This window comes from Hypanus sabinus, unplaced genomic scaffold (assembly GCF_030144855.1).
Source record: "Hypanus sabinus isolate sHypSab1 unplaced genomic scaffold, sHypSab1.hap1 scaffold_345, whole genome shotgun sequence".
In the NCBI taxonomy this organism is placed as follows: domain Eukaryota; kingdom Metazoa; phylum Chordata; class Chondrichthyes; order Myliobatiformes; family Dasyatidae; genus Hypanus; species Hypanus sabinus.
In genome coordinates, this window is record NW_026781248.1 from 426611 (window position 1) to 453868 (window position 27258).

General features: G+C 49.4%; 1 protein-coding gene across 1 annotated transcript; it reads left to right on the plus strand.

Annotated features, from left to right (window-relative positions):
• The first annotated feature begins 8 nt into the window (after window positions 1-8).
• On the plus strand, window positions 9-27258 carry LOC132388547 (NACHT, LRR and PYD domains-containing protein 3-like). The gene is made up of 10 exons (XM_059960924.1): window positions 9-298; window positions 2053-2149; window positions 4028-4640; window positions 5217-5383; window positions 6959-7130; window positions 7231-7296; window positions 11313-13047; window positions 26026-26112; window positions 26268-26438; window positions 26734-27258. Exons 1-10 carry the CDS (start codon window positions 9-11, stop codon window positions 26819-26821), a joined length of 3486 nt encoding a protein of 1161 aa, XP_059816907.1. The 3' UTR covers window positions 26822-27258.

Below are 27258 nucleotides of genomic sequence, written 5' to 3' on the forward strand. Positions count from 1 at the left end.
TGACGGTAATGTCTAGCGCCCCTGCGAGGCCCACTAGGGGGGAAGGATTGGAAAGCAGAGGATTGTTGACCGCTGATGCCTTTAACTTCGGGGATTCTCCTGTGTGGCCGGAGCAGAAACGCAGGCTGCTGGAGAAGATGCTGAAGCTGGAGGATGCTTTCTCTCGTGGCGAGTTTGATGGGGGCTGCTCCAAGAGCACTCGCCATATCACCCAAGTGTCTGAGGACATCCCGTTCAGAGAGAGGTCGCGGCGACTGGGCCCAGCAGATGTGCAAGGCGAGCAGCTGAAGGAAACTGTGCAAGTTGAAGGAAACTGGAATCATCACTGAGTCCCGAAGCCCCTATGCGTCCCCAATAGTTGTGGCCCGGAAGAAGATGAGAAGGGTACACATGTGTGCGGACTATCGGACTTTGAACAGGCGAACTATCGCTGACCAGTATATCAAATATGGAGTATTAATCGTCCAGTAATAAAATCCAAAATTTGGCAATGCCAATCCACCTTCATTTTTTAACTTCTGTAAATGTTTTTTACCTAACCTAGCATTTTTATTCTGCCAGATATATATGAAGACATTTTTCAATGGACATTGTCCAAAAAAGATTTCGGAATAAAAATTGGTACCGCTTGAAATATATATAGGTGAAACATAGGTGAAATAATCACCTTAATAGCATTAATCCGACTTATCAATGATAAAGACAATGGTGAACATTTAGTAAACAAATATTTAATGCGATCAAATAAGGGTAAAAAATTAAACTTGAATAAATCTTTTTTTTGTAATTTTAATCCCTAAGTATATAAAATAAACAGTAACCAATTTAAGAGGCAAATTTCTGTAAATTGAAACCTGCCTATTTAGGCGGAACAATTCACTCTTATTAAGATTCAGTTTATACCCGGAAAAATTACTAAACTGAGCCAACAATGATATAACTGCAGTAATTGATTTCTCAGGATCAGAAATATATAATAACAAGTCGTCTGCATATTCTGATAACTTACGAATATCCATCCCGCAAGTAATGCCAAAAATGTCAGGTGATTCTCCAATAGCAATTGCCAAAGGTTCCAGCGCAATATCAAATAATAATGGACTAAGAGGACAATCTTACCTGGTACCCCGAATTAAGCAAAAAAGTGAGGTGCCGGAGACAATTTTCCACAATATCGACCAGTCACACACACAATATCTACAGAGTACAACAAAGACTGGTCATGAGTCGCTATGAGTGCATGGAAAGTTGTGTTCAACAAAACATTTTTAAGATTTTTGAAGATGATTGTCAATGAGGGTGTGGGAGTGGGTCTTGGACATTAGCAAGCTGCCTCATGACAGATTGGTCTGGAAGATAACGTCCCATGTGGTACAGAGAGAGAGCTAGTTGGATTCAAAAGTTGCCTTGAAGCTAGCAAGCAAAGAGTGGTGGATGAAGGTTTCTCCTCAGAGTGGAGGCGGGTAACGATTGGTGTACCGCGAGGCTACAGTTTGGGACATTTGATATTCGTTATTTGTTATCAATGATTAGAATGCAAGTGCACAAGGCTTGACCAGAAGTTTCGCCGACGACAGAAAATTAGCAGATGGTACTCACCGTGAATATTATCGTCGCTTATAGGGGATCTAAATGGGCAGAAAATGGTAAAGAGATTCCAAAACCAACCCGAGCAGCAACGGTTTCATGCTGAGGCTGGTGATTATGTGAAGGGAGCTGCCAGATGAAATGGATGAGGCAGACATAATTGTATAATTCCAGAAGCAGTTGGAATGTAAAGATGAAAGGAAGAGGTCCAAAACCATCTCAGTGTACACTGTGGTCAGCATTGTCTCCATGGGCTGAAAGGTCAGTATCTGTGCTCTGTTGCTCTGTGCCTCTATCGGAAGAATGTTCTAGATATCACTGGACAGACATACAGACATGGTTTGGATGTTGATGTTTGGCCTCTAAGCGAAGTGCGGCTCTGATACAGAGAATGGCTTTACTGTCACATTTGTAAAGTAGTCCAACTCTCTCTGACTCACTGTCTGCTTGTTGTGTGTAATTCAGGGCATCACCAGAAGGCGGTGCTGTCCTGCACCGGGATCAGAGTGCAGACAAGACGACGACAATCAACAACCGTCAGTCAGAATCAGAATGGCTACAGGTATGTCCACCTGGATCTTTATAACTAAACTTCTGCCCTGTTGGTGCACAATAGTTCAGATGAAAAAGCTTACACAGGCGCTAACGGGGCAGAGATAAAGTTTCATCCAGCAGTCTCATTGATCCCACTGGTAAAGTGCCTTTGTGTAATCGATCTGTCCCACAGTTCCAGCGCAGGGACCTGACACCAGTAATGGTCGAATGACTCCGCTCACCAGGCAAAGCTTCACCTGAGTGAAAGGAGCCGGAGACCCTGAATCAGCAGGTTGAGAGTGAAACACCAACAGGAATGTGACAGCGGTGTTGTTTGTTACGTAGAAGTCTACGTTCAGGGTTTGTTCCACATCAGGGCCTGTTTAGAGGTGAAAAACATCTTCAACTTACATTTATAAAATTCAGAGGCAGGTGATAAGAGCATTTCTGAGATTTCAGATATTGTGCGATTATACAACATTCCATGTTTTGTCAGGGCAGCACTCAACTCCCCCCTCGCTGCGCAAAGTAGATGAGGGGAAGTTTCCGAAATCTGTTTTCTGTAGCCGCGCTGAGAACATTGCCAGCCTTGGAAATGGCTGAAGATCAGGAGACACTTCATTTGTGTACTGCATCGGTCTGTCACTGTCTGGTATGGAGGGGCTACTGCACAGGACGGAGAGAAGCTGGCGGAAGTTGTAAGTCTTCAGGGAGCGGTGACTCAGAAAGGCAGCATCCATTATTAAGGACGTCCAGCACCCAGGACATGCCCTTTTCTCACTATTACCATCATGATGGAGGTACAGAAGCCTGAATGCACACACTCAGCGATTCAGGAATAGATTCGTCCTCTCTGCCATCCCATTCCTTAACGGACATTGAATCTTCGGACACCACCTCTCTTTTTTTAAAATCTATTTAATACACGTAATTGGTTTACTTTATTATTATTATTATTATTATTATTATTATTATTATTTTTATTATTATTATTATTATTATTATTATTATTATTATTATTATTATTATTATTATTATTATTATTATTATTATTATTATTATCATCATCATTTTTATTCATTATTATTTTTCCCCGCTAGAATACCTATTGCATTGAAATAATGCTGCTGCTAAGTTAACAAATTTCATGTCACATGCCGGTGATAATAAACCTGATTCAGATTCTGCTTTACGTGTGCAATGTTACCCTTCAAGCTCCCGTGTTCCGGGGCAAACTGTCCCAGCCGAACCATATAACACAAAAATTAAACAACCCCATCCTGTAACGTACTTGTCAATATCCTCGACACTTCTTCAAGCTGATTCACGTCCATCCTGCAGGTTAGCATCTGTAAAGCTCTCTCAGCGAGCCTTAAGGTTTAGCTGCTAGAAATGTACACAAGACTCTCCCTTTGGCAATGACTTGTATAGTTGCGACATGACAACCATTATCCAGGAGACGGGATGGGACCCAGGGGACCAGGCATCATGGGCTTCAAGGTTAAGGTCCACCTGTAACCGAGGGGACTGGACGTTGTCCATCTCAAGGCAGAGGTCAATTTTTGACCCAGGGGACAAGACAGTGTGTGACAAAGCAACCGGAGAACGTGGGATCTGGAGGATCGGACCACGAGTAATCCAGTGGCTTGTCTGTGAATGAGACAGGTGACTGGACAGTTTGTGATCCAGGGAGATTTATGTTTGTAGAAGATAGTCCCAGTGATAATTTCCGGTATCACCTAATGCCTTTCCATTTATAACCGCTGCTTATCAGTTTGTTCAACTAATGCGTAGTCGGTGATAAGTATTACTGCGTCTATCCAGTTATTTTTCTGGGAGTCGATGTATCCACTCACTGGCTTATCGGGATGATGATCTAGCATGAAGTGTGGTTCACATTAACCAGCACAATCCCACTCCAAATCCGGTCAGCAGGAGTCCCGGCTCCATTGCAGACACCCATTGCGAATCCTTGTTCGAGCATAAATCACTCCAAACCTGCAATTCATCACTTACTGCAGGTGGGAAATTAAATCTGGTACAGAAAGCACTCAAGAAGTTTTTACCAGGCAACTCATCGAGAAAAGATGATCGGGACACGGGAAGCAAGGTTCCAAAGCAGGGTCAGATTGAGAGCAATGTCCCAATGGAATGGGCCGCAGAGGAGGAGGAGCAAATTCAGCCCAGAGACAGTGACGTCAGAGACACTGAGAAGGACCCTGGAACCGGCACAAGTGAGGCGACTGCCTGTCAACCCAGAGACAGTGACGTCAGAGACACTGAGCAGGGCCCTGGAACCGGCACAAGTGAGGCGACTGCCTGTCAGCCCAGAGACAGTGACGTCAGAGACACTGAGCAGGACACTGGAACCGGCACAAGTGAGGCGACTGCCTGTCAACCCAGAGACAGTGACGTCAGAGACACTGAGCAGGACCCTGGAACCGGCACAAGTGAGGCGACTGCCTGTCAGCTCGGAAACTCATTAAACACGGAATTGTCAAGTGCCCAACAGGGAATGGGTGAGTGAAACATGAGGGTGATGTGTTCGCAGAATGAGGTGGGAGGTGGGCAAATGTGATTCCTTGTTGGAGGGTTGGTCAGAGGGGGGAAAAGTGTGGGCGTGGTGCATGCGGCGTAGCTTGGCACCGGTTACCGCACTACAGGAAATGTCCTACCTGTTCTGAGGATTTCCAGGATGTGTATCAGAGGAAATACAACTATCCGGATAAGAGAGTATTTCCAGGATATGAGTTATGGGAAATGTATTCGCCGGGATAGAGAGAGTATCTCTGGGAAGCGACTATCATTGACAGTCTTAACATTTATTGCCCATTTTAAAGTGAAATCGGTGAGTGGGTGGGACGGTGGGAGAGATAGGTTTCTGGTGAATGGGTTCCTTCTGGGAACGTCTGGCACAGCGCATTGATGGGTCGGTTTTTTAAGGCGAGTGTTGGAGATTAGGGCAAAATACGTGCTTCCAGCTGAAAGAAGGTAAACACTAAGGTTCAAGACATGACTGGTTTGTTGAGTTGGGTGAAGCAGTGGAGACAAGTGATATTTGAGTTTGTGACTACATTCTCATTTTATATTCGCAGAGCCAGAGTTTACAATCTCCGACCTCCTGGCAGAGGGGGGCGAGTATCGATTGTACCAACTGACCAAGTTCTACAAGGACAGACTCAAACATGCAATTGAAGAAAAAGTTGAAAGACTCGGTTGGATGTTGACAAAGGAGGGACATTTCAGTCGAGAAGAAAATGAGGTGAGTGTGTTTAGTGTATTGTCACTGAACTGCTGGTATCAGAAGAAATAGTGATCGATATTAATCTCCTGCACGTTCTAGGAGTTCTACATGGCAATGGAGACTTTGATCTCTGACTTGTCCTCAGTGGATCTGATTCTGCTGTTCAGGTGGGGAGCACTGGGAACTGCAGGTTCAGCGTCACCTTTTCCTCTCACACCTGCTGTATTTATCAGTTTACCGGACCTCAGTAAGACGTTTGACAAGGTTCCGCACGGATGGTTAGTTAGGAAGGTTCAATCGTTAGGTATTAATATTGAAGTAGTAAAATGGATTCAACAGTGGCTGGCTGGGAGATGCCAGAGAGTAGTGGTGGATAACTGTTTGTCAGGTTGGAGGCCGGTGACTAGTGGTGTGCCTCAGGGATCTGTACTGGGTTCAATGTTGTTTGTCATATACATTAATGATCTGGATGATGGGGTGGTACATTGGATTACTAAGTATGCAGAGGATACTAAGATAGGTGGGGTTGTGGATAATGAAGAAGGTTTTCAAATCTTACAGAAAGTATTAGAACAGTTAGAAGAGTGGGCAGAAAGATGGCAGATGGAGTTTAATGCTGATAAGTGTGAGGTGCTACATTTTGGTAGGACTAATCAAAATAGGACATGCATGGTAAACGGTAGGGCATTGAGGAATGCAGTATAACAGATTGATCTAGGAATAATGATGCATAGTTCCCTGAAGGTGTAATCTCATGTGGATAGGGTGGTGGAGAAAGCTTTTGGTATGCTGGCCTTTATAAATCAGAGCATTCAGTATAGAAGTTGGGGAGTAAAGTTAAAATTGTACAAGGCATTGGTAAGCCTACATTTGGAGTATTGTGTACAGTTCTGGTCACCGAATTATAGGAAATATATCAACAAAATAGAGAGAGTACAGAGGAGATTTACTAGAATGTTACCTGGGTCTCGGCACCTAAGTAACAGAGAAAGGTTGAACAAGTTAGGTATTTATTCTTTGGAGCGTTGACGTTTGAGGGGGGGATCTTGATAGAGGCATTTAAAATTATAAGGGGGATAGATAGAGTTGACGTGGATAGGACTTTTTCCATTGAAAGTAGGGGAGATTCAAGCAAGGGGACATGAGTTGACATGATGGGGGCAAAGGTTTAGGGGTAACAAGAGGGGGAACACCTTTACTCAGAGAGTGGTAGCGGTGTGGAATGAGCTTACAGTGGAATTGTCTAAGGCAGATGCAATATTGTCATTTTAAAAAATGGATACGTATATGGACAGGAAGGGAATGGAGGGTTCTGGACTGAGTGCAGGTAGGTGGGTCGAGGTGAGAGTGTAAGTGTACGGCACGGACTGTGTTACTGTGCTGTAATAGTCATATCGTTGTATGATATAAGTGCAAGCGCTGCATATCTGGACTGTTGAACAGGCATTCAGTCTAAAATTATTTTTGCATCTTATCAGGAAAGTCGGTCAAATTCACCTCAGCTCATTAATCCAGGATGAATATTAATCTGTGAGATTCGCCATGTCTGTCCAACTACTCCACAATAAATTAATTAATTGTTTGCTTTTATAGAAAGTCACTGAACTGACAGAGAAGGGAAACCGGACAGAGAGTTCCAGACTCTTCCTCAGTTTGGTGATGGACAAAGGCTCCCGGGCCCGGAGGGCGATGTGGGAATCCTTTGTGATGTGGAGGACTGAGTTACCGAAGTTGGACAGGATACTGAGGGAAATCCAGGAGCTCGGTATGTTAAAACCACACACTGAACACAAAGGGACATTGAACTAAATAGTTGTAATTATTTTGTTTTGTTTTCATGAACTCTTTTTTTTTTATTTAAACAGGTCCTGACCCAGAGGAATACATGAACATTGCACAAGGGTTGTCTGCGTTACCCACTGAACTGACAGGTGAGTGATGAAATGCTCAGTTCAAACCACATCTCAAATGTTAGACTGTGACTTGGCAGAATCTGGGAACGAAAATCCACCATCAATCATTCGCCGATCTCTGGTTTCAGGTTACAATTCAGATCATCTCTCGATGCAGCCTGAACATTCAAAAGTGTATTTTTCCAGCTGTTCCAGCTGGTAATGTATTAATCCACCCCTTGTGTCTCTGAACCCTTCGCTCCGGGTCCTAACGCTCTGGGAATCCCCACTCACCCCAGACAGGCTCCTGACACACTGTAAGACCCAGTCCAGGTGACCTTTCAGATTCCGAAGCACCTTCTCCTTCGTAATAGCAGCTACACTCAGTCCAAGTTTCTCAAACCTCTACTTGCCTCACATGCCACCGAATCCAAGCAACACCCTGGTGAACCTGTTCTGCACCCTCTCCAATCATCCCCAGTGCTGGACAATCAGAAGTGAACACAATACTCTAGATGCACCTTAAAACCATCAGACTTAGGCAGATAATTAAGACATTCAGCTCAGTGAATTTGCTCCACAATTCCTCTCAACCCCATTATCCAGCCTTCTGAAAATGTTGACGCTCCTCCGAATCAGGAACATAGACCTGCATTTTAGTATACCCATTGACTTGTCTTCCTCTGCCAACTATGACAATAATTGCACAGATTCACCATCCGCCAGCGAAAGCAATTTCTCGCAATATGGTTCCCCGCCAGCCAGGACAATTCACCACAGTTCTCAGGCATGTTAACCTTGTGTATGAGCCTCCCATGTGGGAACCTTGTCAAAGATTCTACCATTATCCAGGTAGACAACAACCATCTGTAACTTCATCCATCACATTTGTCACCTCCTGGAGGAACTCAATTAAGTTAGCCAGACACAAGCCCCACCCAAAGTCTTGCTGATGAACCCTCAGACATTCTCCCTTTCATACTCCCATGCGGCAGAAAATGTAAAAAGCTGAAGGTATGTCCCACCAGCCTCAAGGACAGCTTTAAGTCTGCATTTATGACTACTGAATGGTCACCTACTATGTTATTACTGGCTCCTAATAGTAAGAAAATTTGATATATAAAATTGTAACATTATGTATCTCATAAACAATAACCACTTATTTAGATAACCACAATACTTACAGAAAAGCAGAAAGAATACCTTTAGCGTATGAACTAATTTCAGGAACAACTGATAATCAATTATGTAATTCTATATCAAACACTGAGGAAAGCAGACATCTTTCAATGTTATACTGTATCAAAAAACATTTGATTCTCTCCCTTGGTTGGTTAACAGAAGTTCCAAGTATATATACGATTCATCCAAGCCCTGTGAAATTTCTACAACATCTAATAAAGCACTGGCGGACAATAATCACCTATTAACAACCACAAAGTAACAGCCACCGTTATCAAAATAAATGTAGGGATTTCCCATTGTGAATCTTTCAGCCCACTTTGGTTTTGTCCGGCTTTAAAACCGCTCATAATTTACTGAAACGGAGAAATCTCAGTGATCAAATCAGAAAAAAAAACAAATTATACCTTGACACAGCTATACATTGATGATTTGAAATTATTTGCTCTTGCATCAGTAAAGCTAAAACACATAATTCAAATAATGGAACTAATTTCCAAAGGTTTAAACATGAACTTGAGACTAGAAAAGTACAGAACATGAAATATAAAGAAAGGTGCACGAAAGCCGGCAGAATATCAAACAGAGCATCAGGATACAAGACAGCCGATCGATGAATATGAAACATATACGTATGATATGAATAAGCATAAGGTACAGCGACAATGGTGGATGATTTGAAGCAGGAGGGCACTCTACACTTTGAGGGGGAGAGATTAAAATATCTGTAAACACACCTGCCAGATGTGCCACGCAAATACTGATTAATCCCCCTGGGATGCCGTCCGGTCCTGCAACCTTGTGACTGTCCACTCGCAGGAAACACCCGCGTACTTGAGACCCAGAGATGACCAATGTGCAGATCGCTTTGGCGGCTCTCCTCGGGGGCTCAGTGTTGGCGATATCGAACCGGGCGTGAAAAGATTTAGTTCCTCTGGGCGAGAGGCAGCGGTGTTGGCAGCATCACTGCACTTAGCTCTAAAATCAGTGACGGTGTGTAGACCTTGCCATAAGCTGTGTGAGTTGTTGGCGGAGAGTTGTCCCCGAATTCTGTCTCTGTATTGTCGATTCACTGTCTGGATGACTTTGCACAGATCGGAGCTGCGTTTTGTTGAACTCCAACTGATCACCGGCAACATCAGCTGTCGGTCAGGAGGCAAGTGTTGTTCACACGGAACGGCTGATCCAGATTTGCTGGTCCGGGCAATCCTGACTGGATTCTGGTGGAAAATATTCCCCCTTGGTGACAATAACACACATCTGGGGGATGTATTACACAGATGTGATAATAACAGCCGGGAACTCCTGCAGGAACCTGAAAGGTTTACACAGCAGCACCAGGTACTCCAGATCTGGGGTACAAAAGGATTTGAGGGCATCCGGGTTTCCACCAAGCATTCCACTAAGATTTGTTCTCTTCCCGTGTGTGTTTGTGTGTGGTGCTGAATGATGGCACGATCATTGGTGACTGTTGGGATCTGCAGTCTTGGGAACAGTAGGAAAACGGGCAGCTGGGATGCAGGCGTTTGGCTCAGCCACTAATCTGGGTGGAAGCGTTTCTTCCGACAGGAGAAGGGGTAAAGGCGGGTTGCTGGTTCCTTACAACCAGTCGCTTTGGGCAGATGGGTCTCGTCGGCCGAGATTGGCAGCTCACCCAGCAACAGGAAAGCTCTGATCTCAAACATCCACTGCTCTGTAACTGTACCCCTCATGGGGAAGAGTTTGGGAGTAAACCCAGTGGATCTAGAGCCCCTGAGGCAGTCTGAAATAGTGTTCAACGCAGACTGGCATCTCCTGAAACACCTCTGGTGCCAAGCTGTGTCAGTCTCTGCCGTTCCTTTGTGTACATCAGATGCAGGGAGAGAGGGAGCTTGCGACATCGGCAGAAGCTTCCTCTCCATATCGGAGTGTCCTGGCTTGCAGGGACAGGACATCCTCGGTCGACTCTGACAGACGGAGGCCTCATTAGACAGAGCCCCACACCCCCACAGCAAGACTGATGAGTAGCAGTTGTCAAGACTTCACCACCCTCTCCCACAGACACGACGTACACCACTGAGACAGACGGAGGCCTCATTAGACAGAGCCCCACACCCCCACAGCAAGACTGATGAGTAGCAGTTGTCAAGACCTCACCACCCTCTCCCACAGACACGACGTACACCACTGAGCCAGACGCAGGCCTCATTAGACAGAGCCCCACACCCCCACAGCAAGACTGATGAGTAGCAGTTGTCAAGACTTCACCACCCTCTCCCACAGACACGACGTACATCACTGAGACAGACGCTTGTGGTTTCTTCCATTAACAGAGATTCCATCTTTTCACCAATTCTCCATCACTGTGACTGCAAACTAGCCAGTTTCTTTCTTGCCATTCCGAAGGGTTATCGACCCGCAAGTTCACTGCGATTGTCCCCCAGGCGCTGCCCGGCTTGAGTATTTCCGGCATATTCTGCTCTTGTTTTGATGCAAGAGCAATGGACACCCGGGACACCCCAGTGTGTAGCTTTGCCAAAATGCACGTTGTCCTGCTCTCCATATTTCCACACCAGATCAACATTAACATCAATGCTTTAAATATAGTGAAACTTTGTAACGGGAGTGCAGTCAGGATTGCAATAGGATATCAGGGGAATGTTCACCTTCATCAGTAATTAGTGTCAGAATATGAGGATTGGACATTTTTTCTGGGAGAATCATCGCTATCAGTTCCTGTGTCTGTGAACAGAATTTTACTTTCTGTCCTAATATCCATGGAAACATTGAATTAATTCATGTAATCTCAAACACTGAATATTGGAATGTAGTTATAAAGTTCTTTGTCAGTTGAGCTAGTTAACATTTTAACCATGTTATCTGTTCCCATGAAGATGTTCAACAGAAACACAAGGAGACTCTGCGGGCACAAACTGAAACACTGAGAGTGAACACGATCCTGATGAGGGAGAAGGTGAAGGTTTTCCAGCTGCTTGATCGATACACAAAGCTCACGGTCATTTCTACTCTTCGAGTTCGGAGATTGGTGGAACATGAGCTGCTGGCAAGAGGCAGAGACCACGAGAAGTGGAGACAGAAACATCTCCGCAGGGAGCTGGAAAAAATCCGGACTGATCAGTTGTTCCAGAGCAGCTTTTCCCGGAGTAAATCCAAATCTGGGAGTTCGGCAGCAGTGGCCGGAGTCCCAGGGATCGGGAAAACCACAATGGTACAAAAGATTGTTTATGACTGGGCCACGGGAAAAATTTACCAACAGTTCCAGTTCGTCTTCAGTTTCAAGTTCCGAGATTTAAACACAATCAATTGTACAATAAACCTCTCGAACCTGGTGCTGTTTTCCTATCCTTACCTCGGGAATGTCCTGAAATCACTGTGGAAGATACCAGAGGGAATGTTATTTATATTTGATGGCTTGGATGAATTCAACGACACAATTGATTTTGCTGACAGCCGGAAAAACATAGACCCTCAGGACTCATGCACAGATCCTGAATTCCGGTGCAAGGTGTCTGACATTGTGTACAGTTTAATCCAGGGCAAGCTGCTCCCAGGGTGTTCAGTGCTGGTGACCACCCGCCCCACTGTGTTACATTTACTGGAAACGGCGAAGATCGATGTCTGGGCTGAAATCCTGGGATTTGTTGGTGAGGAACGGAAGGAATATTTCATCAGGCATTTTGAAGACCAGACGGTGGCAGCAGCTGTTTTCAAACACGTGCAGGAGAACGAGATCCTGTACACCATGAGCTACAACCCCTCCTATTGCTGGATCCTCGCTCTGGCACTGGGCCCCTTCTTCGCACAAAGAGTCAGGGACCCGCAGAGAGTTCCCAAGACCATCACGCAATTATACTCCTACTATATTTACAACATCCTGAAAAACCACGGCCGTGAGATTGAGAACCCCCGTGATGTGTTACTCAGTGTGGGTCAGATGGCCTACAGAGGAGTGTCCGAGAAGAAGATTGTGTTTGCATACGGAGATTTGATCAAGTTCAATCTGCAGCCTTCCCAGTTCCTGTCCGGGTTCCTGATGGAGCTTTTGGAGAGAGATGATTCTGCCCAGAGCGTGGTGTACACATTCCCACACCTCACCATCCAAGAGTTTGTAGCTGCAGTCGCACAATTCCTGACTGTACATCCCGAGGATATCCTGAAATTCCTCACTGAAGCCCACAAGACAAAAGATGGGCGATTTGAGGTATTTCTCCGTTTTGTTGCTGGTCTCTCCAACCCAATGACAGCTCGGGGCCTGGAGGAGTTTCTGGGTCCATTTCCTCATCAAACAACCTGCCGGGTGATTGACTGGGTGAAGGAGGAGGTTAAACGCCAGAGTGGAAACACGAGTGACATTGGTAGAAGGAGACTCCTGAACACATTGCACTACCTGTTTGAGTCTCAGAATCGTGGACTGGCTCAGGCCACACTGGGATGTGTGGAAACACTTTCATTCAGTGGAATGACACTGACCCCGGTTGACTGCGCCGTCCTGTCTCATGCCATCGGACACTGTGATACTATAAAACACCTCAACCTGGAGTTCTGCAACATTCAGTGTGAAGGAATCCAGCGGCTGGGACCCGGGCTACACAAGTGCCAGGAGTTGAGGTAACTTGATTTATCTCTCACTCAGAACTGTGAAACTGTTCCATTGAGCTGTTTCAAAGTAAACGGATATGGGTAAAACTGCAGTAAATCAGATTGAGATGTATTGTGACAAATGCCACCCCCTTCATCGTATGCAATCACTCTTTCCCATCCTGTTGGATTTCTCTTAGCCATTACACTTCCTCTCGTCAGATTTCTCTTCCACACCCACGTTCTTACTGTGGGATCTCTCTTCACCATCCCCCCTACCCCTGTGGGATCTCTTTTCCCTACCCAATTCCACCAGCAGGATCCCTTTTCCTCATCCCCTCCCTCCTGTGGGATCTCACATCCCCATCCCCCTTCCTTCATTGATACCTCTCTTCCCATTCCCCCTTCCTCCTGTGGGATCTCTCTTCCCATTCTCCTTCCTGCTGAGGGACCTCTCTATCCCATTCATCTTCCTCCTGAGGGGTCTCTTTTCGCGATCTCCTTCCTCCTGTGGGATATATCTTCCCCATCTGCATCCTCATGTAATTTATTTTCCAAATCCCCTTCCTCCCTTTCGATCTCTCCTTCTGATTCAACTTCCTACTCAGGGATAGCTCTTCTATATCCACTTCCTCCTCTGGGATCTCTCTTCCCCATCCCTCTTCCTACTGTGGGGTATATGCTTTCCCATCATCTTCCTCCTGTGGGATCTCTCTTCCCCATCTCTTTCATCCTGTGGGATCTCTTCCCCAACCGCCTTCCTCCTGTGGGATTACTCGTTCCCATTCCCCTACCTCCCGTACGATATCTCTTTCCTAACCCCATTCCTCCTTTTTAATCTCTCTTCCCCATACCCCCAACTGCTGTCAAATCTCTTTTCCCCATCCCACATCTTCCTGCGAGATCTGATTTCCTCATCCCCACCTTCCTGTGGGATGTTTCTTCTCCATCCCCCTTCCTGCTGTGGGATCTGTCTTCCTACTCCCCTTCCTCCTGTGGAATCTCTTTTCCCCATCCGTTTTCCTCTTGTGGGATCTCTCTTCCCCATCCGACTTCCTCCTGTGGAATCTCTTTTCCCATTCCGTTTTCATCTTGTGGGAACTCTCTTCCCCATCCGACTTCCTCCTGTGGAATCTCTCTTCACAATCCCCCTTCCTCCATTGGGATCTCTTTTCCCCATAACCCTTCATCCAGTGGGATCTCTCTTCCGCATCTCCAGTTCTCCTGTGGGATATCACTTCCGCATCCCCAATCCTCCTGTTGGATCCCTCTTCCCAGCCCGAATCCTCCTGTGCGATCTCTCATCCTCATCCCCCTTCCTCCTGGAGGATCACTCATTCCTATCCCGTTTCGACCTGTGGCAACACTCTTCCCGATCCCCCATAGCCGTGGTATTGCTTATCCCCATCCCATTTCTTACTGCGGGACCACTTTTCCACATCCCGCTTCCTCCTCCTGTGGGATCTCTCTTCACCATCCACCTTCCTCCTGTGGGATCGCTCTTTCCATTCTACTTCCTGCTGAGGGATCTCTCTACCCCATTCAACTTCCACCTGAGGGATCTCTTTTCGCGATCTCCTTCCTCCTGTGGGATCTCTCTTCCCCATCCACGTCCTCCTGTGGTATCTCTCTTCCCCTTTCTCCTTCCTCCTGTGGGATATCACTTCACAATTCCTTTCTTCCTGTGGGACCTCTCCTTCCATTTCCTCTTCCTCCCGTAGGATCTTTCTTTCCTCTCCTCATTCCTCCTGTAGGAGCTCTCTTCCCCATACGCCCAACTGCTGTTCTCTTGTCCCCATCTCAGTTCTTCCTGCGAGATTACATTTCCTCATCTCCTCTTTCCTGTGGGATGTATCTTCCCCATCCTCCTGCCTCCTGTGGGATCTCTCTTTCCCTTCCCCCTTCCTCCTGTGGGATCTCTTTTCCCCATCCCCTACCTCCTGTGGGAACACTCTTCCCCAGCCCCCTACCTTCTGTGGGATCTCTCTTCCCATTCTCCTGCCTCCTGTGGGATATCTCTTTCCCATCCGCATTACTCCTGTGGGATCTCTCTTGCCAATCCACCTTCCTCCTTTGGGATCTCTTTTCCCCATCCCCGTCCTCCTGTGGGATCCCTCTTCCCCAGCACCAATCCTCCTGTGGGATCTCTCTTCCCAATCCCCCTTCCTCCTTTGGGATCTCTTTCCTCATTCCCCCTTCCTCCTTTGGGATATATTTTCCCCATCCCCTACCTCCTGTGGGATCACTCTTCCACATCCACCATCCTCCTGTCATCCGCAAGTCTCTCTTCACAATCCCCCTTCCTCCATTGGACTCTTTTCCCCATCCCCTTTCCTCCTGTGGGATCTCTCTTCCGCCGCACCCTTCCTCCTGAGGGATCTCCCTTCCCCAACACCCTTCCTCCTGTGGGATCTCTCTTCTCGAGCCCCCTTCCTCCTGAGGGATCTCTCTTCCCCAGCCCACTTTCTCCATTGGAATATCTTTTCCCCATCCACCTTCCTGCTGTGGGATATCTCTTCCCCATCTCTTTCGTCCTGTGGGATCTCTTCCCCAACCGCATTCCTCCTGTGGGAGTACTCAGTCCCATCCCCCTTCCTCCCGTACGATATCTCTTTCCTAACCCCATTGCTCCTTTTTAATCTCTCTTCCCCATACCCCCAACTGCTGTGGGATCGCTTTTCCCCATCCCACATCTTCCTGCGACATCTGATTTCCTCATCTCCACCTTCCTGTGGTATGTTTCTTCCCCATCCCCCTTCCTGCTGTGGGATCTGTCTTCCTACTCCCCTTCCTCCTGTGGAATCTCTTTTCCCCATCCGTTTTCCTCTTGTGGGAACTCTCTTCCCCATCCGACTTCCTATTGTGGAATCTCTCTTCACAATCCCCCTTCCTCCATTGGGATCTCTTTTCCCCATAACCCTTCATCCAGTGGGATCTCTCTTCCGCATCTCCAGTTCTCCTGTGGGATATCTCTTCCGCATCCCCAATCCTCCTGTTGGATCCCTCTTCCCCAGCCCGAATCCTCCTGTGCGATCTCTCATCCCCATCCCCCTTCCTCCTGCAGGATCTCCCATTCCTATCCCGTTTCGACCTGTGGCAACACTCTTCCCAATCCCCCCATAACTGTGGTATTGCTTATCCCCATCCCATTTCTTACTGCGGGACCACATTTCCACATCCCGCTTCCTCCTCCTGTGGGATCTCTCTTCACCATCAACCTTCCTCCTGTGGGATCTCTCTTCCCATTCTACTTCCTGCTGACGGATCTCTCTACCCCATTGACCTTCCTCCTGAGGGATCACTTTTCGCGATCTCCTTCCTCCTGTGGGATCTCTCTTCCCATTCTACTTCCTGCTGAGGGATCTCTCTACCCCATTCACCTTCCTCCTGAGTGACCTCTTTTCGCGATCTCATTCCTCCTGTGGGATATCTCTTCACCATTCTTTTCTTCCTGTGGGACATCGCCTTCCATTTCCCCTTCCTCCCGTAGGATCTCTCTTTCCTCTCCTCATTCCTCCTGTAGGAGCTCTCTTCCCCATACGCCCAACTGCTGTTCTCTTGTCCCCATCTCAGTTCTTCCTGCGAGATTACATTTCCTCATCTCCTCTTTCCTGTGGGATGTATCTTCCCCATCCTCCTTCCTTCTGTGGGATCTCTCTTCCCCAGCCGCCTTCCTCCTGTGGGAACTCTCTTCCACAGCCCCCTACCTTCTGTGGAATCTCTCTTCCCATTCTCCTGCCTCCTGTGGGATATCTCTTTCCCATCCACCTTCCTCCTTTGGGATCTCTTTTCCCCATCCCCGTCCTCCTGTGGGATCTCTCTTCCGCATCCCCAATCCTCCTGTGGGATCCCTCTTCCACAGCCCCAATCCTCCTGTGGGATCTCTCTTCCCAATCCCCCTTCCACCTTTGGGATCTCTTTCCCCATCCCCCTTCCTCCTTTGGGATCTCTTTTCCCCATCCCCGTCCTCCTGTGGGATCTCTCTTCCGCATCCCCAATCCTCCTGTGGGATCCCTCTTCCCCAGTCCCAATCCTCCTGTGGGATCTCTCTTCCCAATACCCCTTCCTCCTTTGGGATCTCTTTCCTCATTCCCCCTTCCTCCTTTGGGATATATTTTCCCCATCCCCTACCTCCTGTGGGATCACTCTTCCCCATCCACCATCCTCCTGTCATCCCCCAATCTCTCTTCACAATCCCCCTTCCTCCGTTGGACTCTCTTTTCCTCATCACCTTTCCTCCCGTGGGATCTCTATTCCCCATCCCCCATCCTCCTGAGGGATCTCCATTCCCCAACACCCTTCCTCATGTGGGATCTCTTATCTCGAGCCCCCTTCCCCCTGCCGGATCTCTCTTCCCCAGCCCCCTTTCTCCATTGGGATCACTTTTCTCCATCCACATTCCTTCTGTGGGATCTCCCTTCCCCATCCCCAATTCTCCTGTGGGATCTCTCTTCCGCATCTCCAATTCTGCTGTGGGATCTCACTTCCGCATCCGAAATCCTCCTGTTGGATCTTTCTTCCCCAGCCCGAATCCTCCTGTGCGATCTCTCTTCCCCAGCACACTTCCTCCTGAGGGATCTCCCTTCCCCAACACCCGTCCTCCTGTGGGATCTCTCTTCTCGAGCCCCCTTCATCCTGTGGGATCTCTCTTCCCCAGCCCCCTTCCTCCTGACGGATCTCTCTTCCCCATCCCCCTTCCTCCTGTGGGATCTCTCTTCCGTATCCCCAATTCTCCTGTGGGATCTCTCTTCCGCATCACCAATTCTCCTGTGGGAACTTTCTTCCGCATCCCCAATCCTCCTGTTGGATCCCTCTTCCCCAACCCAAATCCTCCTGTGGGATCTCACTTCCCCAGCCCCCTTCCTCATGTGGGATCTTTCTTCGCCATCCCCAATTCTCCTGTGGGATCTCTCTTCCCCAGCCCCCTTCCACTTGTGGGATCTCTCATCCCCATCCCCCTTCCTTCTGTGGGATCTCTCTTTCCCAGCCCCCATCCTTCTGTGGGATCTCTCTTCCCATTCTCCTGCCTCCTGTGGGATCTCTCTTTCCCATCCGCCTTCCGCCTGTGGGATCTCTCTTCCCATTCTCCTTCCTACTGTGGGATCTCTCTTCCCCTTTCTCCTTCCTCCTGTGGGATATCTCTTCACCATTCCTTTCTTCCTGTGGGATCTCTCTTCCCCATCCACCTCCCTCCTTTGGGACCTCTCCTTCCTATTCCCCTTCTTCCCGTAGGATCTCTCTTCCCTCTCCCCATTCCTCCTGTAGGATCTCTCTTCCCCATACGCCCAACTGCTGTTCTCTTGTCCCCATCTCAGTTCTTCCTGCGAGATTACATTTCCTCATCTCCTCTTTCCTGTGGGATGTATCTTCCCCATCCTCCTTAATTCTGTGGGATCTCTCTTCCCCAGCCGCCTTCCTCCTGTGGGAACTCTCTTCCACAGCCCCCTACCTTCTGTGGAATCTCTCTTCCCATTCTCCTGCCTCCTGTGGGATATCTCTTTCCCATCCACCTTCCTCCTTTGGGATCTCTTTTCCCCATCCCCGTCCTCCTGTGGGATCTCTCTTCCGCATCCCCAATCCTCCTGTGGGATCCCTCTTCCACAGCCCCAATCCTCCTGTGGGATCTCTCTTCCCAATCCCCCTTCCACCTTTGGGATCTCTTTCCCCATCCCCCTTCCTCCTTTGGGATCTCTTTTCCCCATCCCCGTCCTCCTGTGGGATCTCTCTTCCGCATCCCCAATCCTCCTGTGGGATCCCTCTTCCCCAGTCCCAATCCTCCTGTGGGATCTCTCTTCCCAATACCCCTTCCTCCTTTGGGATCTCTTTCCTCATTCCCCCTTCCTCCTTTGGGATATATTTTCCCCATCCCCTACCTCCTGTGGGATCACTCTTCCCCATCCACCATCCTCCTGTCATCCCCCAATCTCTCTTCACAATCCCCCTTCCTCCGTTGGACTCTCTTTTCCTCATCACCTTTCCTCCCGTGGGATCTCTATTCCCCATCCCCCATCCTCCTGAGGGATCTCCATTCCCCAACACCCTTCCTCATGTGGGATCTCTTATCTCGAGCCCCCTTCCCCCTGCCGGATCTCTCTTCCCCAGCCCCCTTTCTCCATTGGGATCACTTTTCTCCATCCACATTCCTTCTGTGGGATCTCCCTTCCCCATCCCCAATTCTCCTGTGGGATCTCTCTTCCGCATCTCCAATTCTGCTGTGGGATCTCACTTCCGCATCCGAAATCCTCCTGTTGGATCTTTCTTCCCCAGCCCGAATCCTCCTGTGCGATCTCTCTTCCCCAGCACACTTCCTCCTGAGGGATCTCCCTTCCCCAACACCCGTCCTCCTGTGGGATCTCTCTTCTCGAGCCCCCTTCATCCTGTGGGATCTCTCTTCCCCAGCCCCCTTCCTCCTGACGGATCTCTCTTCCCCATCCCCCTTCCTCCTGTGGGATCTCTCTTCCGTATCCCCAATTCTCCTGTGGGATCTCTCTTCCGCATCACCAATTCTCCTGTGGGAACTTTCTTCCGCATCCCCAATCCTCCTGTTGGATCCCTCTTCCCCAACCCAAATCCTCCTGTGGGATCTCACTTCCCCAGCCCCCTTCCTCATGTGGGATCTTTCTTCGCCATTCCCAATTCTCCTGTGGGATCTCTCTTCCCCAGCCCCCTTCCACTTGTGGGATCTCTCATCCCCATCCCCCTTCCTTCTGTGGGATCTCTCTTTCCCAGCCCCCATCCTTCTGTGGGATCTCTCTTCCCATTCTCCTGCCTCCTGTGGGATCTCTCTTTCCCATCCGCCTTCCACCTGTGGGATCTCCCTTCCCCATCGCCCTCCCTGTTGTGGGATCTGTCTTCCCCATTCACCTCCCTCCTGAGGGATCACATTTCACGATCTCCTTCCTACTGTAGTATATCTCTTCCCCATTCCTTTTGTTCCTGTGGGATCTCTCTTCCCAATCTGCTTCCACGTGTAGAATTATTATCCCAATCTCCCTCCTCCCTTTCGATCTCTCTTCCTGATACAGCTTCCTACACTGGGATCTCTCTTCTATATCCACTACTTCCTCTGGGATTTCTCTTCCCCATCCCTCTTTCTCCTGTGGGATATTGCTTTCCCATCCTCTTCTTCCTGTGGTATCTTTCTTCCCCACCCTCCTGAGGGATCTCTCTTCCCCAGCCCCCTTCCTCATGTGGGAACTCTTTTCCACATCCCACTTCCTCCGGCAGGATCTCTCTTTCCTATTCCGCTACCACCTGTGGGAACTCACTTCCCAAACCGCCATAACTGTGATCTGGATTAGCCCATCCCATTCGCTGCGGCGGGATCACTTTCCCACATCCCGCGTCCTCCTGTGGGATCTATCTTCCCCATCCCCCTCCCAGATGTGGGGATCTGTATTCCCCATTCAACTTCCTCCTGAGGTATCTCTTTTTGCGATCTCCTTCCTCCTGTAGGATATCTCTTCCCCATTCCTTACTTCCTGTGGGATCAGTCTTCCCCACCTGCTTCGACGTGCAGATTTGTTTCCCAATCGCGTTCCTCCCTTTCGATCTCTCTTCCTGATACAGCTTCCTACTGCGGGATCTCTCCGTAATATCCACTTCCTATTTTGGGACTTCTCTTCCCCATCCCTCTTCCTCCTGTGGGATCTATCTTATTCATCCTCCTGCGGGATCTCTCTTCACAATCCCACTTCCTCCTGCGGAATCTCACTTCCCCATCCCCCTTCCTCCTTTGGGATTATTTTTCCCCATCCCCTTTCCTAATGTGGTATCTTTCTTCCGCATCCCCAATCCACCTGCGAGATCTCACTTCCCCAGCCCCCTTCCTCCAGTGGGATCTCTCCTCCCCAGCCCCCTTCCTCATGTGGGATCTTTCTTCGCCATCCCCAATTCTCCTGTGGGATCTCTCTTCCCCAGCCCCCTTCCACTTGTGGGATCTCTCTTCCCCATCCCCCTTCCTTCTGTGGGATCTCTCTTCCCCAGCCCCCATCCTTCTGTGGGATCTCTCTTCCCATTCTCCTGCCTCCTGTGGGATCTCTCTTTCCCATCCGCCTTCCGCCTGTGGGATCACTCTTCCCATTCTCTTTCCTACTGTGGGATCTCTCTTCCCCATCCACTTCCTCCTGTGGTATCTCTCTTCCCCTTTCTCCTTCCTCCTGTGGGATATCTCTTCACCATTCCTTTCTTCCTGTGGGATCTCTCTTCCCCATCCACCTCCCTCCTTTGGGACCTCTCCTTCATATTCCCCTTCTTCCCGTAGGATCTCTCTTTCCTCTCCCCATTCCTCCTGTAGGATCTCTCTTCCCCATACGCCCAACTGCTGTGGGATCTCTTGACCCCATCCCAGTTCTTCCTGCGAGATTACATTTCCTCATCTCCTCTTTCCTGTGGGATGTTTCTTCCCCATTCTCCTGCCTCCTGTGGGATCTCTCTTTCCCATCCCCCTTCCTCCTGTGGGATCTCTTTTCCCCATCCCCTACCTCCTGTGGGATTACTCTTCCCCATCCGCCTTCCTTCTGTGGAATCTCTCTTCACAATCCCCCTTCCTCCATTGGGATCACTTTTCCCCATCCCCCTTCCTCCTGTGGGATCTCTCTTCCGCATCTCCAATTCTCATGTGGGATCTCTCTTCCGCATCCCCAATCCTCCTGTTGGATACCTCTTCCCCAGACCGAATCCCCAGTGGAATCTCTCTTCCCCAGCACCCTTCCTCTTGAGGGATCTCCCTTCCCCAACACCCTTCCTCCTGTGGGATCTCTCTTCCCCATCCCCCTTCCTCCTGTGGGATCTCTCTTCCGCATCTCCAATTCTCATGTGGGATCTCTCTTCCGCATCCCCAATCCTCCTGTTGGATACCTCTTCCCCAGACCGAATCCTCCAGTGGAATCTCTCTTCCCCAGCACCCTTCCTCTTGAGGGATCTCCCTTCCCCCAACACTCTTCCTCCTGTGGAATCTCTGTTCTCGTGCCCCCTTATTCATGTGGGAACTCTTTTCCACACCCTACTTCCTCCTGCAGGATCACTTTTTCCTATCCCGCTTCCACATGTGGGATCTCTCTTCCCGATCCCCCTTCCTCCTGTGGGATCTCCCTTCCCCATCCCCCTCCCTGTTGTGGGATCTGTTTCCCCATTCACCTTCCTCCTGAGGGAGCACATTTCGCGATCTCCTTCCTACTGTAGGATATCTCTTCCCCATTCCTTTTGTTCCTGTGGGATCTCTCTTCCCAATCTGCTTCCACGTGTAGAATTATTATCCCAATCTCCCTCCTCCCTTTCGATCTCTCTTCCTGATACAGCTTCCTACACTGGGATCTCTCTTCTATATCCACTACTTCCTCTGGGATTTCTCTTCCCCATCCCTCTTCCTCCTGTGGGATATTGCTTTCCCATCCTCTTCTTCCTGTGGTATCTTTCTTCCCCATCCTCCTGAGGGATCTCACTTCCCCATCCCCAATCCTTCTGTTGAATCCCTCTTTCCCATCCCAGTTCCTCCTGTGGGATCTCTCATCCGCATCCGCAATCCTCCTGTGAGATCTCTCTTCCCCAGCCCGAATCCTCCTGTGGGATCTCTCTTCCCCAGCCCCCTTCCTCATGTGGGAACTCTTTTCTACATCCCACTTCCTCCGGCAGGATCTCTCTTTCCTATTCCGCTTCCACCTGTGGGAACTCTCTTCCCAAACTCCCATAACTGTGATCTGGCTTAGCCCATCCCATTCGCTGCGGCGGGATCACTTTCCCACATCCCGCGTCCTCCTGTGGGATCTACCTTCCCCATCCCCCTCCCTGCTGTGGGGATCTGTATTCCCCATTCAACTTCCTCCTGAGGGAGCACATTTCGCGATCTCCTTCCTACTGTGGGATATCTCTTCCCCATTCCTTTTGTTCCTGTGGGATCTCTCTTCCCAATCTGCTTCCACGTGTAGAATTATTATCCCAATCTCCCTCCTCCCTTTCGATCTCTCTTCCTGATACAGCTTCCTACACTGGGATCTCTCTTCTATATCCACTACTTCCTCTGGGATTTCTCTTCCCCATCCCTCTTCCTCCTGTGGGATATTGCTTTCCCATCCTCTTCTTCCTGTGGTATCTTTCTTCCCCATCCTCCTGAGGGATCTCACTTCCCCATCCCCAATCCTTCTGTTGGATCCCTCTTCCCCATCCCACTTCCTCCTGTGGGATCTCTCATCCGCATCCCCAATCCTCCTGTGAGATCTCTCTTCCCCAGCCCGAATCCTCCTGTGGGATCTCTCTTCCCCAGCCCCCTTCCTCATGTGGGAACTCTTTTCTACATCCCACTTCCTCCGGCAGGATCTCTCTTTCCTATTCCGCTTCCACCTGTGGGAACTCTTTTCCCAAACTCCCATAACTGTGATCTGGCTTAGCCCATCCCATTCGCTGCGGCGGGATCACTTTCCCACATCCCGCGTCCTCCTGTGGGATCTACCTTCCCCATCCCCCTCCCTGCTGTGGGGATCTGTATTCCCCATTCAACGTCCTCCTGAGGGGACTCTTTTTGCGATCTCCTTCCTCCTGTAGGATATCTCTTCCCCATTCCTTTCTTCCTGTGGGATCAGTCTTCCCCACCTGCTTCGACGTGTAGATGTGTTTCCCAATCTCGTTCCTCCCCTCCGATCCCTCTTCCTGATCCAGCTTCCTACTGCGGGATTAATCTTCTATATCCATTTCCTCCTCTGGGATATCTCTTCGCCATCCTCTTCCTCCTCTGGGATATCTCTTCCCAATCCCCCTTCATCCTGTGGGATCTCTTCCACATCCACCTCCCTCCAGTGGGATATCTCCTTCCTATTCCCCTTCCTCCGGTAGGATCTCTCTTTCCTCTCCCCATTCCTCCTGTAGGAGCTCTCTTCCCCATACGCCCAACTGCTGCGGGATATCTTGTCTCCATCACAGTACTTCCTGCGATATTACATTTCCTCATCTACTCTTTCCTGTGGGATGTTTCCTCCCCATCCTCCTGCCTCCTGTGGGATCTCTCTTTCCCATTCTCCTGCCTACTGTGGGATATTAATTTCCCATCCGCCTTCCTCCTGTGGGATCTCTCCTGCCAATCCGCCTTCCTCCTTTGGGATCTCTTTTCCCCATCCCCCTTCCTCCTGTGGTATCTCTCTTCCGCATCCCCAATCCTCTTGTGGGATCCCTCTTCCCCAGCGCCAATCCTCCTGTGGGATCTCTCTTCCCAATCCCCCTTCCTCCATTAGGTTCTCTTTTCCCCATCCCACATCCTCCTGTGGGATCTCTCATCCGCATCCCCAATTCTCCTGTGGGTTCTCTCTTCCCCATTCCCAATCCTCCTGTGGGATCTCTCATCCGCATCCCCAATTCTCCTGTGGGTTCTCTCTTCCCCATTCCCAATCCTCCTGTGGGATCTCTCTTCCGCATCCCCAATCATCCTGTTGGATCTCTCTTCCCCAGCCCAATCCTCCTGTGGGATCTCTCTTCCCCAGCCCCCTTCCTCCTGAGGGATCTCCCTTCCCCAACAGCCTTCCTCCTGTGGGATCTCTCTTCCCCAGCCCGCTTCCTCATGTGGGAACTCTTTTGCACACCCCACTTCCTCCCGCAGGATCACTCTTTCCTATTTCGCTTCCACCTGAGGGAACTCTCTTACCAATCCCCCCATAACTGTGGTCTGGCTTAGTCTATCCCACTCGCTACTGCGGGATCACTGTCCCACATCCCGCGTACTCCTGTTGGATCTATCTTCCCCGTCCCTCTTCCTCCTATGGGATCTCTCTTCCCCATCCCCCTGTCTGCTGTGGGATCTGTCTTCCCCATTCATCTTCCTCCTGCGGGATCTCTCTTCCGCATCCCCGATCCTCTTGTGGGATCTCTCTTCCCCATTCACATTCCTCCTGAGGGATCTCTTTTCGTGATCTCCTTCCTCCTGTGGGATATCTCTTCACCATTGCTCTCTTCCTGTGGGAACTCTCTTCCCCATCTGCTTCCCCATGAAGATTTATTTTCCCAATCTCCTTCCTCCCTTCCGATCCCTCTTCCTGATCGAGCTTCCTACTGCCGGATTAATATTCTATATCCACTTCCTCCTCTGGGATCTCTCTTCCCCATCCTCTTCCTTCTGCGGGATATCTCTTCCCAATCCCCATTCATCCTTTGGGATCTCTCTTTCCCATTGCCCTTCCTCCCGTAGGATCTCTCTTTCCTATCCCCATTCATCCTTTTTGATCTCTCTTCCCTATACTCCCAACTGCTCTGGGATCTATTTCCCCCATCCACCTTCTTCCTGAAAGATCTCATTTCCTCACCCCCTCCTTCAGGTGGGATGATTCTTCCCCATCCCCCTTATACCTGTGGGATCTCTCTTCCCCATTCCCCATCCTCCTGTGGGATATCTCTTCCCTATCCCCCTTCCTCCTGTGGGATCTCTCTTGCCCATCCCCCTTCCTTCTGTGGGATATCTCTTCCCCATCCCCTTTCCCCCTGTGGGATTTCTCTTCCCTATCCCCCTTCCTCCTGTGGGATCTCTCTTCCCCAGCCCCCTTCCTCCTAAGGGATCTCCCTTCCCCAACAGCCTTCCTCCTGTGGGATCTCTCTTCCCCAGCCTGCTTCCTCATGTGGGAACTCTTTTCCCCCATCCCTTTCCTCTAGTGTGTTTCCATCCGTTCCCTCTGGTGGGGGTCTCTTCCTCCATCTCCCATCGACATTTCCCAATTCACAAATCTTCCTCACACGGGGGCTATATCACGTCCATCCCTGCCGCTTCTGACACTCTCTGGTCAGTAACACTTTTCTAGCCAATGGGGAATGATACAGAATATGTGGAGTTCCCAGAGTCACAGCAACAGACTAAATGACTGACATTGCGGGAATACCCTGGAGCTGGGCAGTGGGGGAAATTGACAGTGATGGGAACTCCGATCAGTGATTTACGGAATAGTTTAATGTTTCCTGAAATATCCGCGTGAGAGAATTACCCTCAGACCCACGGTTTGTATCACTTTGTTCACCAATTTGTCTGTTTGTGTTTAGACTTGGGTGGCATGACCTGGGAGATTCTGGAGTGAAACTGGTGTGTGCGGCTCTGAGGAACCCGGAGTGTAAAATACAGAGACTGTGGTAAGTACCAGACTGTGGGAGATTGTGTTTACAGTCACTCGGTGTCTGACACTGAACATTAATGTGATCAGTAATTGTGTTACTGATAAACACTGGGGATCTGTACCGTCTCCTGTCTCTCTGAGTCCTTCACCCTAACTCTCTCTCATCTCCAGGCTGGGGGAAGTCGGTCTCACAGATTCTGGGGCCGAAGATCTCGTCTCCGCTCTCAGTACAAAACCATCCCTGACGGAGCTGGACCTGAGTAATAATGAACTGGGAGATTCAGGAGTGAAACTGGTGTCTGCGGCTCTGAGGAACCAGGAGTGTAAAATACAGAGACTGTGGTAGGTACCAGACTGTCGGAGATTGTTTTTACAGTCACTTGGCTGAACCTGACATTCAACACTCTGACAGACCGATCTGTCTCCACTCTCCGCCGCCTCACACTGACCCTCCCGAGTCTGGAGCGGATCCGGTGAGTGATTGTGTTGATGTTCAATGTGAATAAATATCAGCGGATCCGCGGGTTTTCTGGTGATATTTGTCTGTGAGTGTTGTTGAAACATTAACCCCGGTCCCCTGTTACTGACACTGTTGTGTGATCTGTTTATTCCATCTTCATTCTCCCTTCTGTTTCAGGCTGTACGGGAATCGGTTCAGTGAGACCGGGAAGAAGGAACTGAGATCTCTACGGGGATTCAGAGCCGGACTGGAAGTGTTTACATGAACATCTGAATGTGTCAACATGCCCGCCGGATGGAGCCGATTTCCCCCTCCCCTTTAACTCCCCCTCCCCTTTAACTCCCGCCCTTACCTTTAATGGCCAGGCGCGGGGGCTGATTGCCAACGGTTTTAACGGAACTGGCTCCGGTCTCGAGCTCGGTGATATCGGAAGCGCTCCCGCAGTGACGTATTTCCACCCGTTGTCCGGCGGCGCAGCTTCCGCCGGATGTGCGGGTTCGAGACTCTCTCGCCTGACACCCCGGGGATTTACCCGGACAGGAGGAGCCCGGGGGGTCGGGGATCATTCTGGGACACCGGTGTCCCGGGAGAGAAACATTTTGCTCCGTTTGCTGGGGACGGTGCATTCGGCCGTCTGGCCGATACAATGATGTTAAAGTGACAAATCCCTCAGCAATGGCCTTGGATCCGCAGCGATCCCGG

Coding starts and splice junctions, on each gene's coding strand:
- LOC132388547 (XM_059960924.1), top strand. CDS start 9: ATGTCTAGCGCCCCTGCGAGGCCCACTAGGGGGGAAGGATTGGAAAGC. Junction 4,641..5,216: donor AAGTGCCCAACAGGGAATGG/GTGAGTGAAACA, acceptor TTATATTCGCAG/AGCCAGAGTTTACAATCTCC. Junction 26,113..26,267: donor TGTAAAATACAGAGACTGTG/GTAAGTACCAGA, acceptor TCTCATCTCCAG/GCTGGGGGAAGTCGGTCTCA.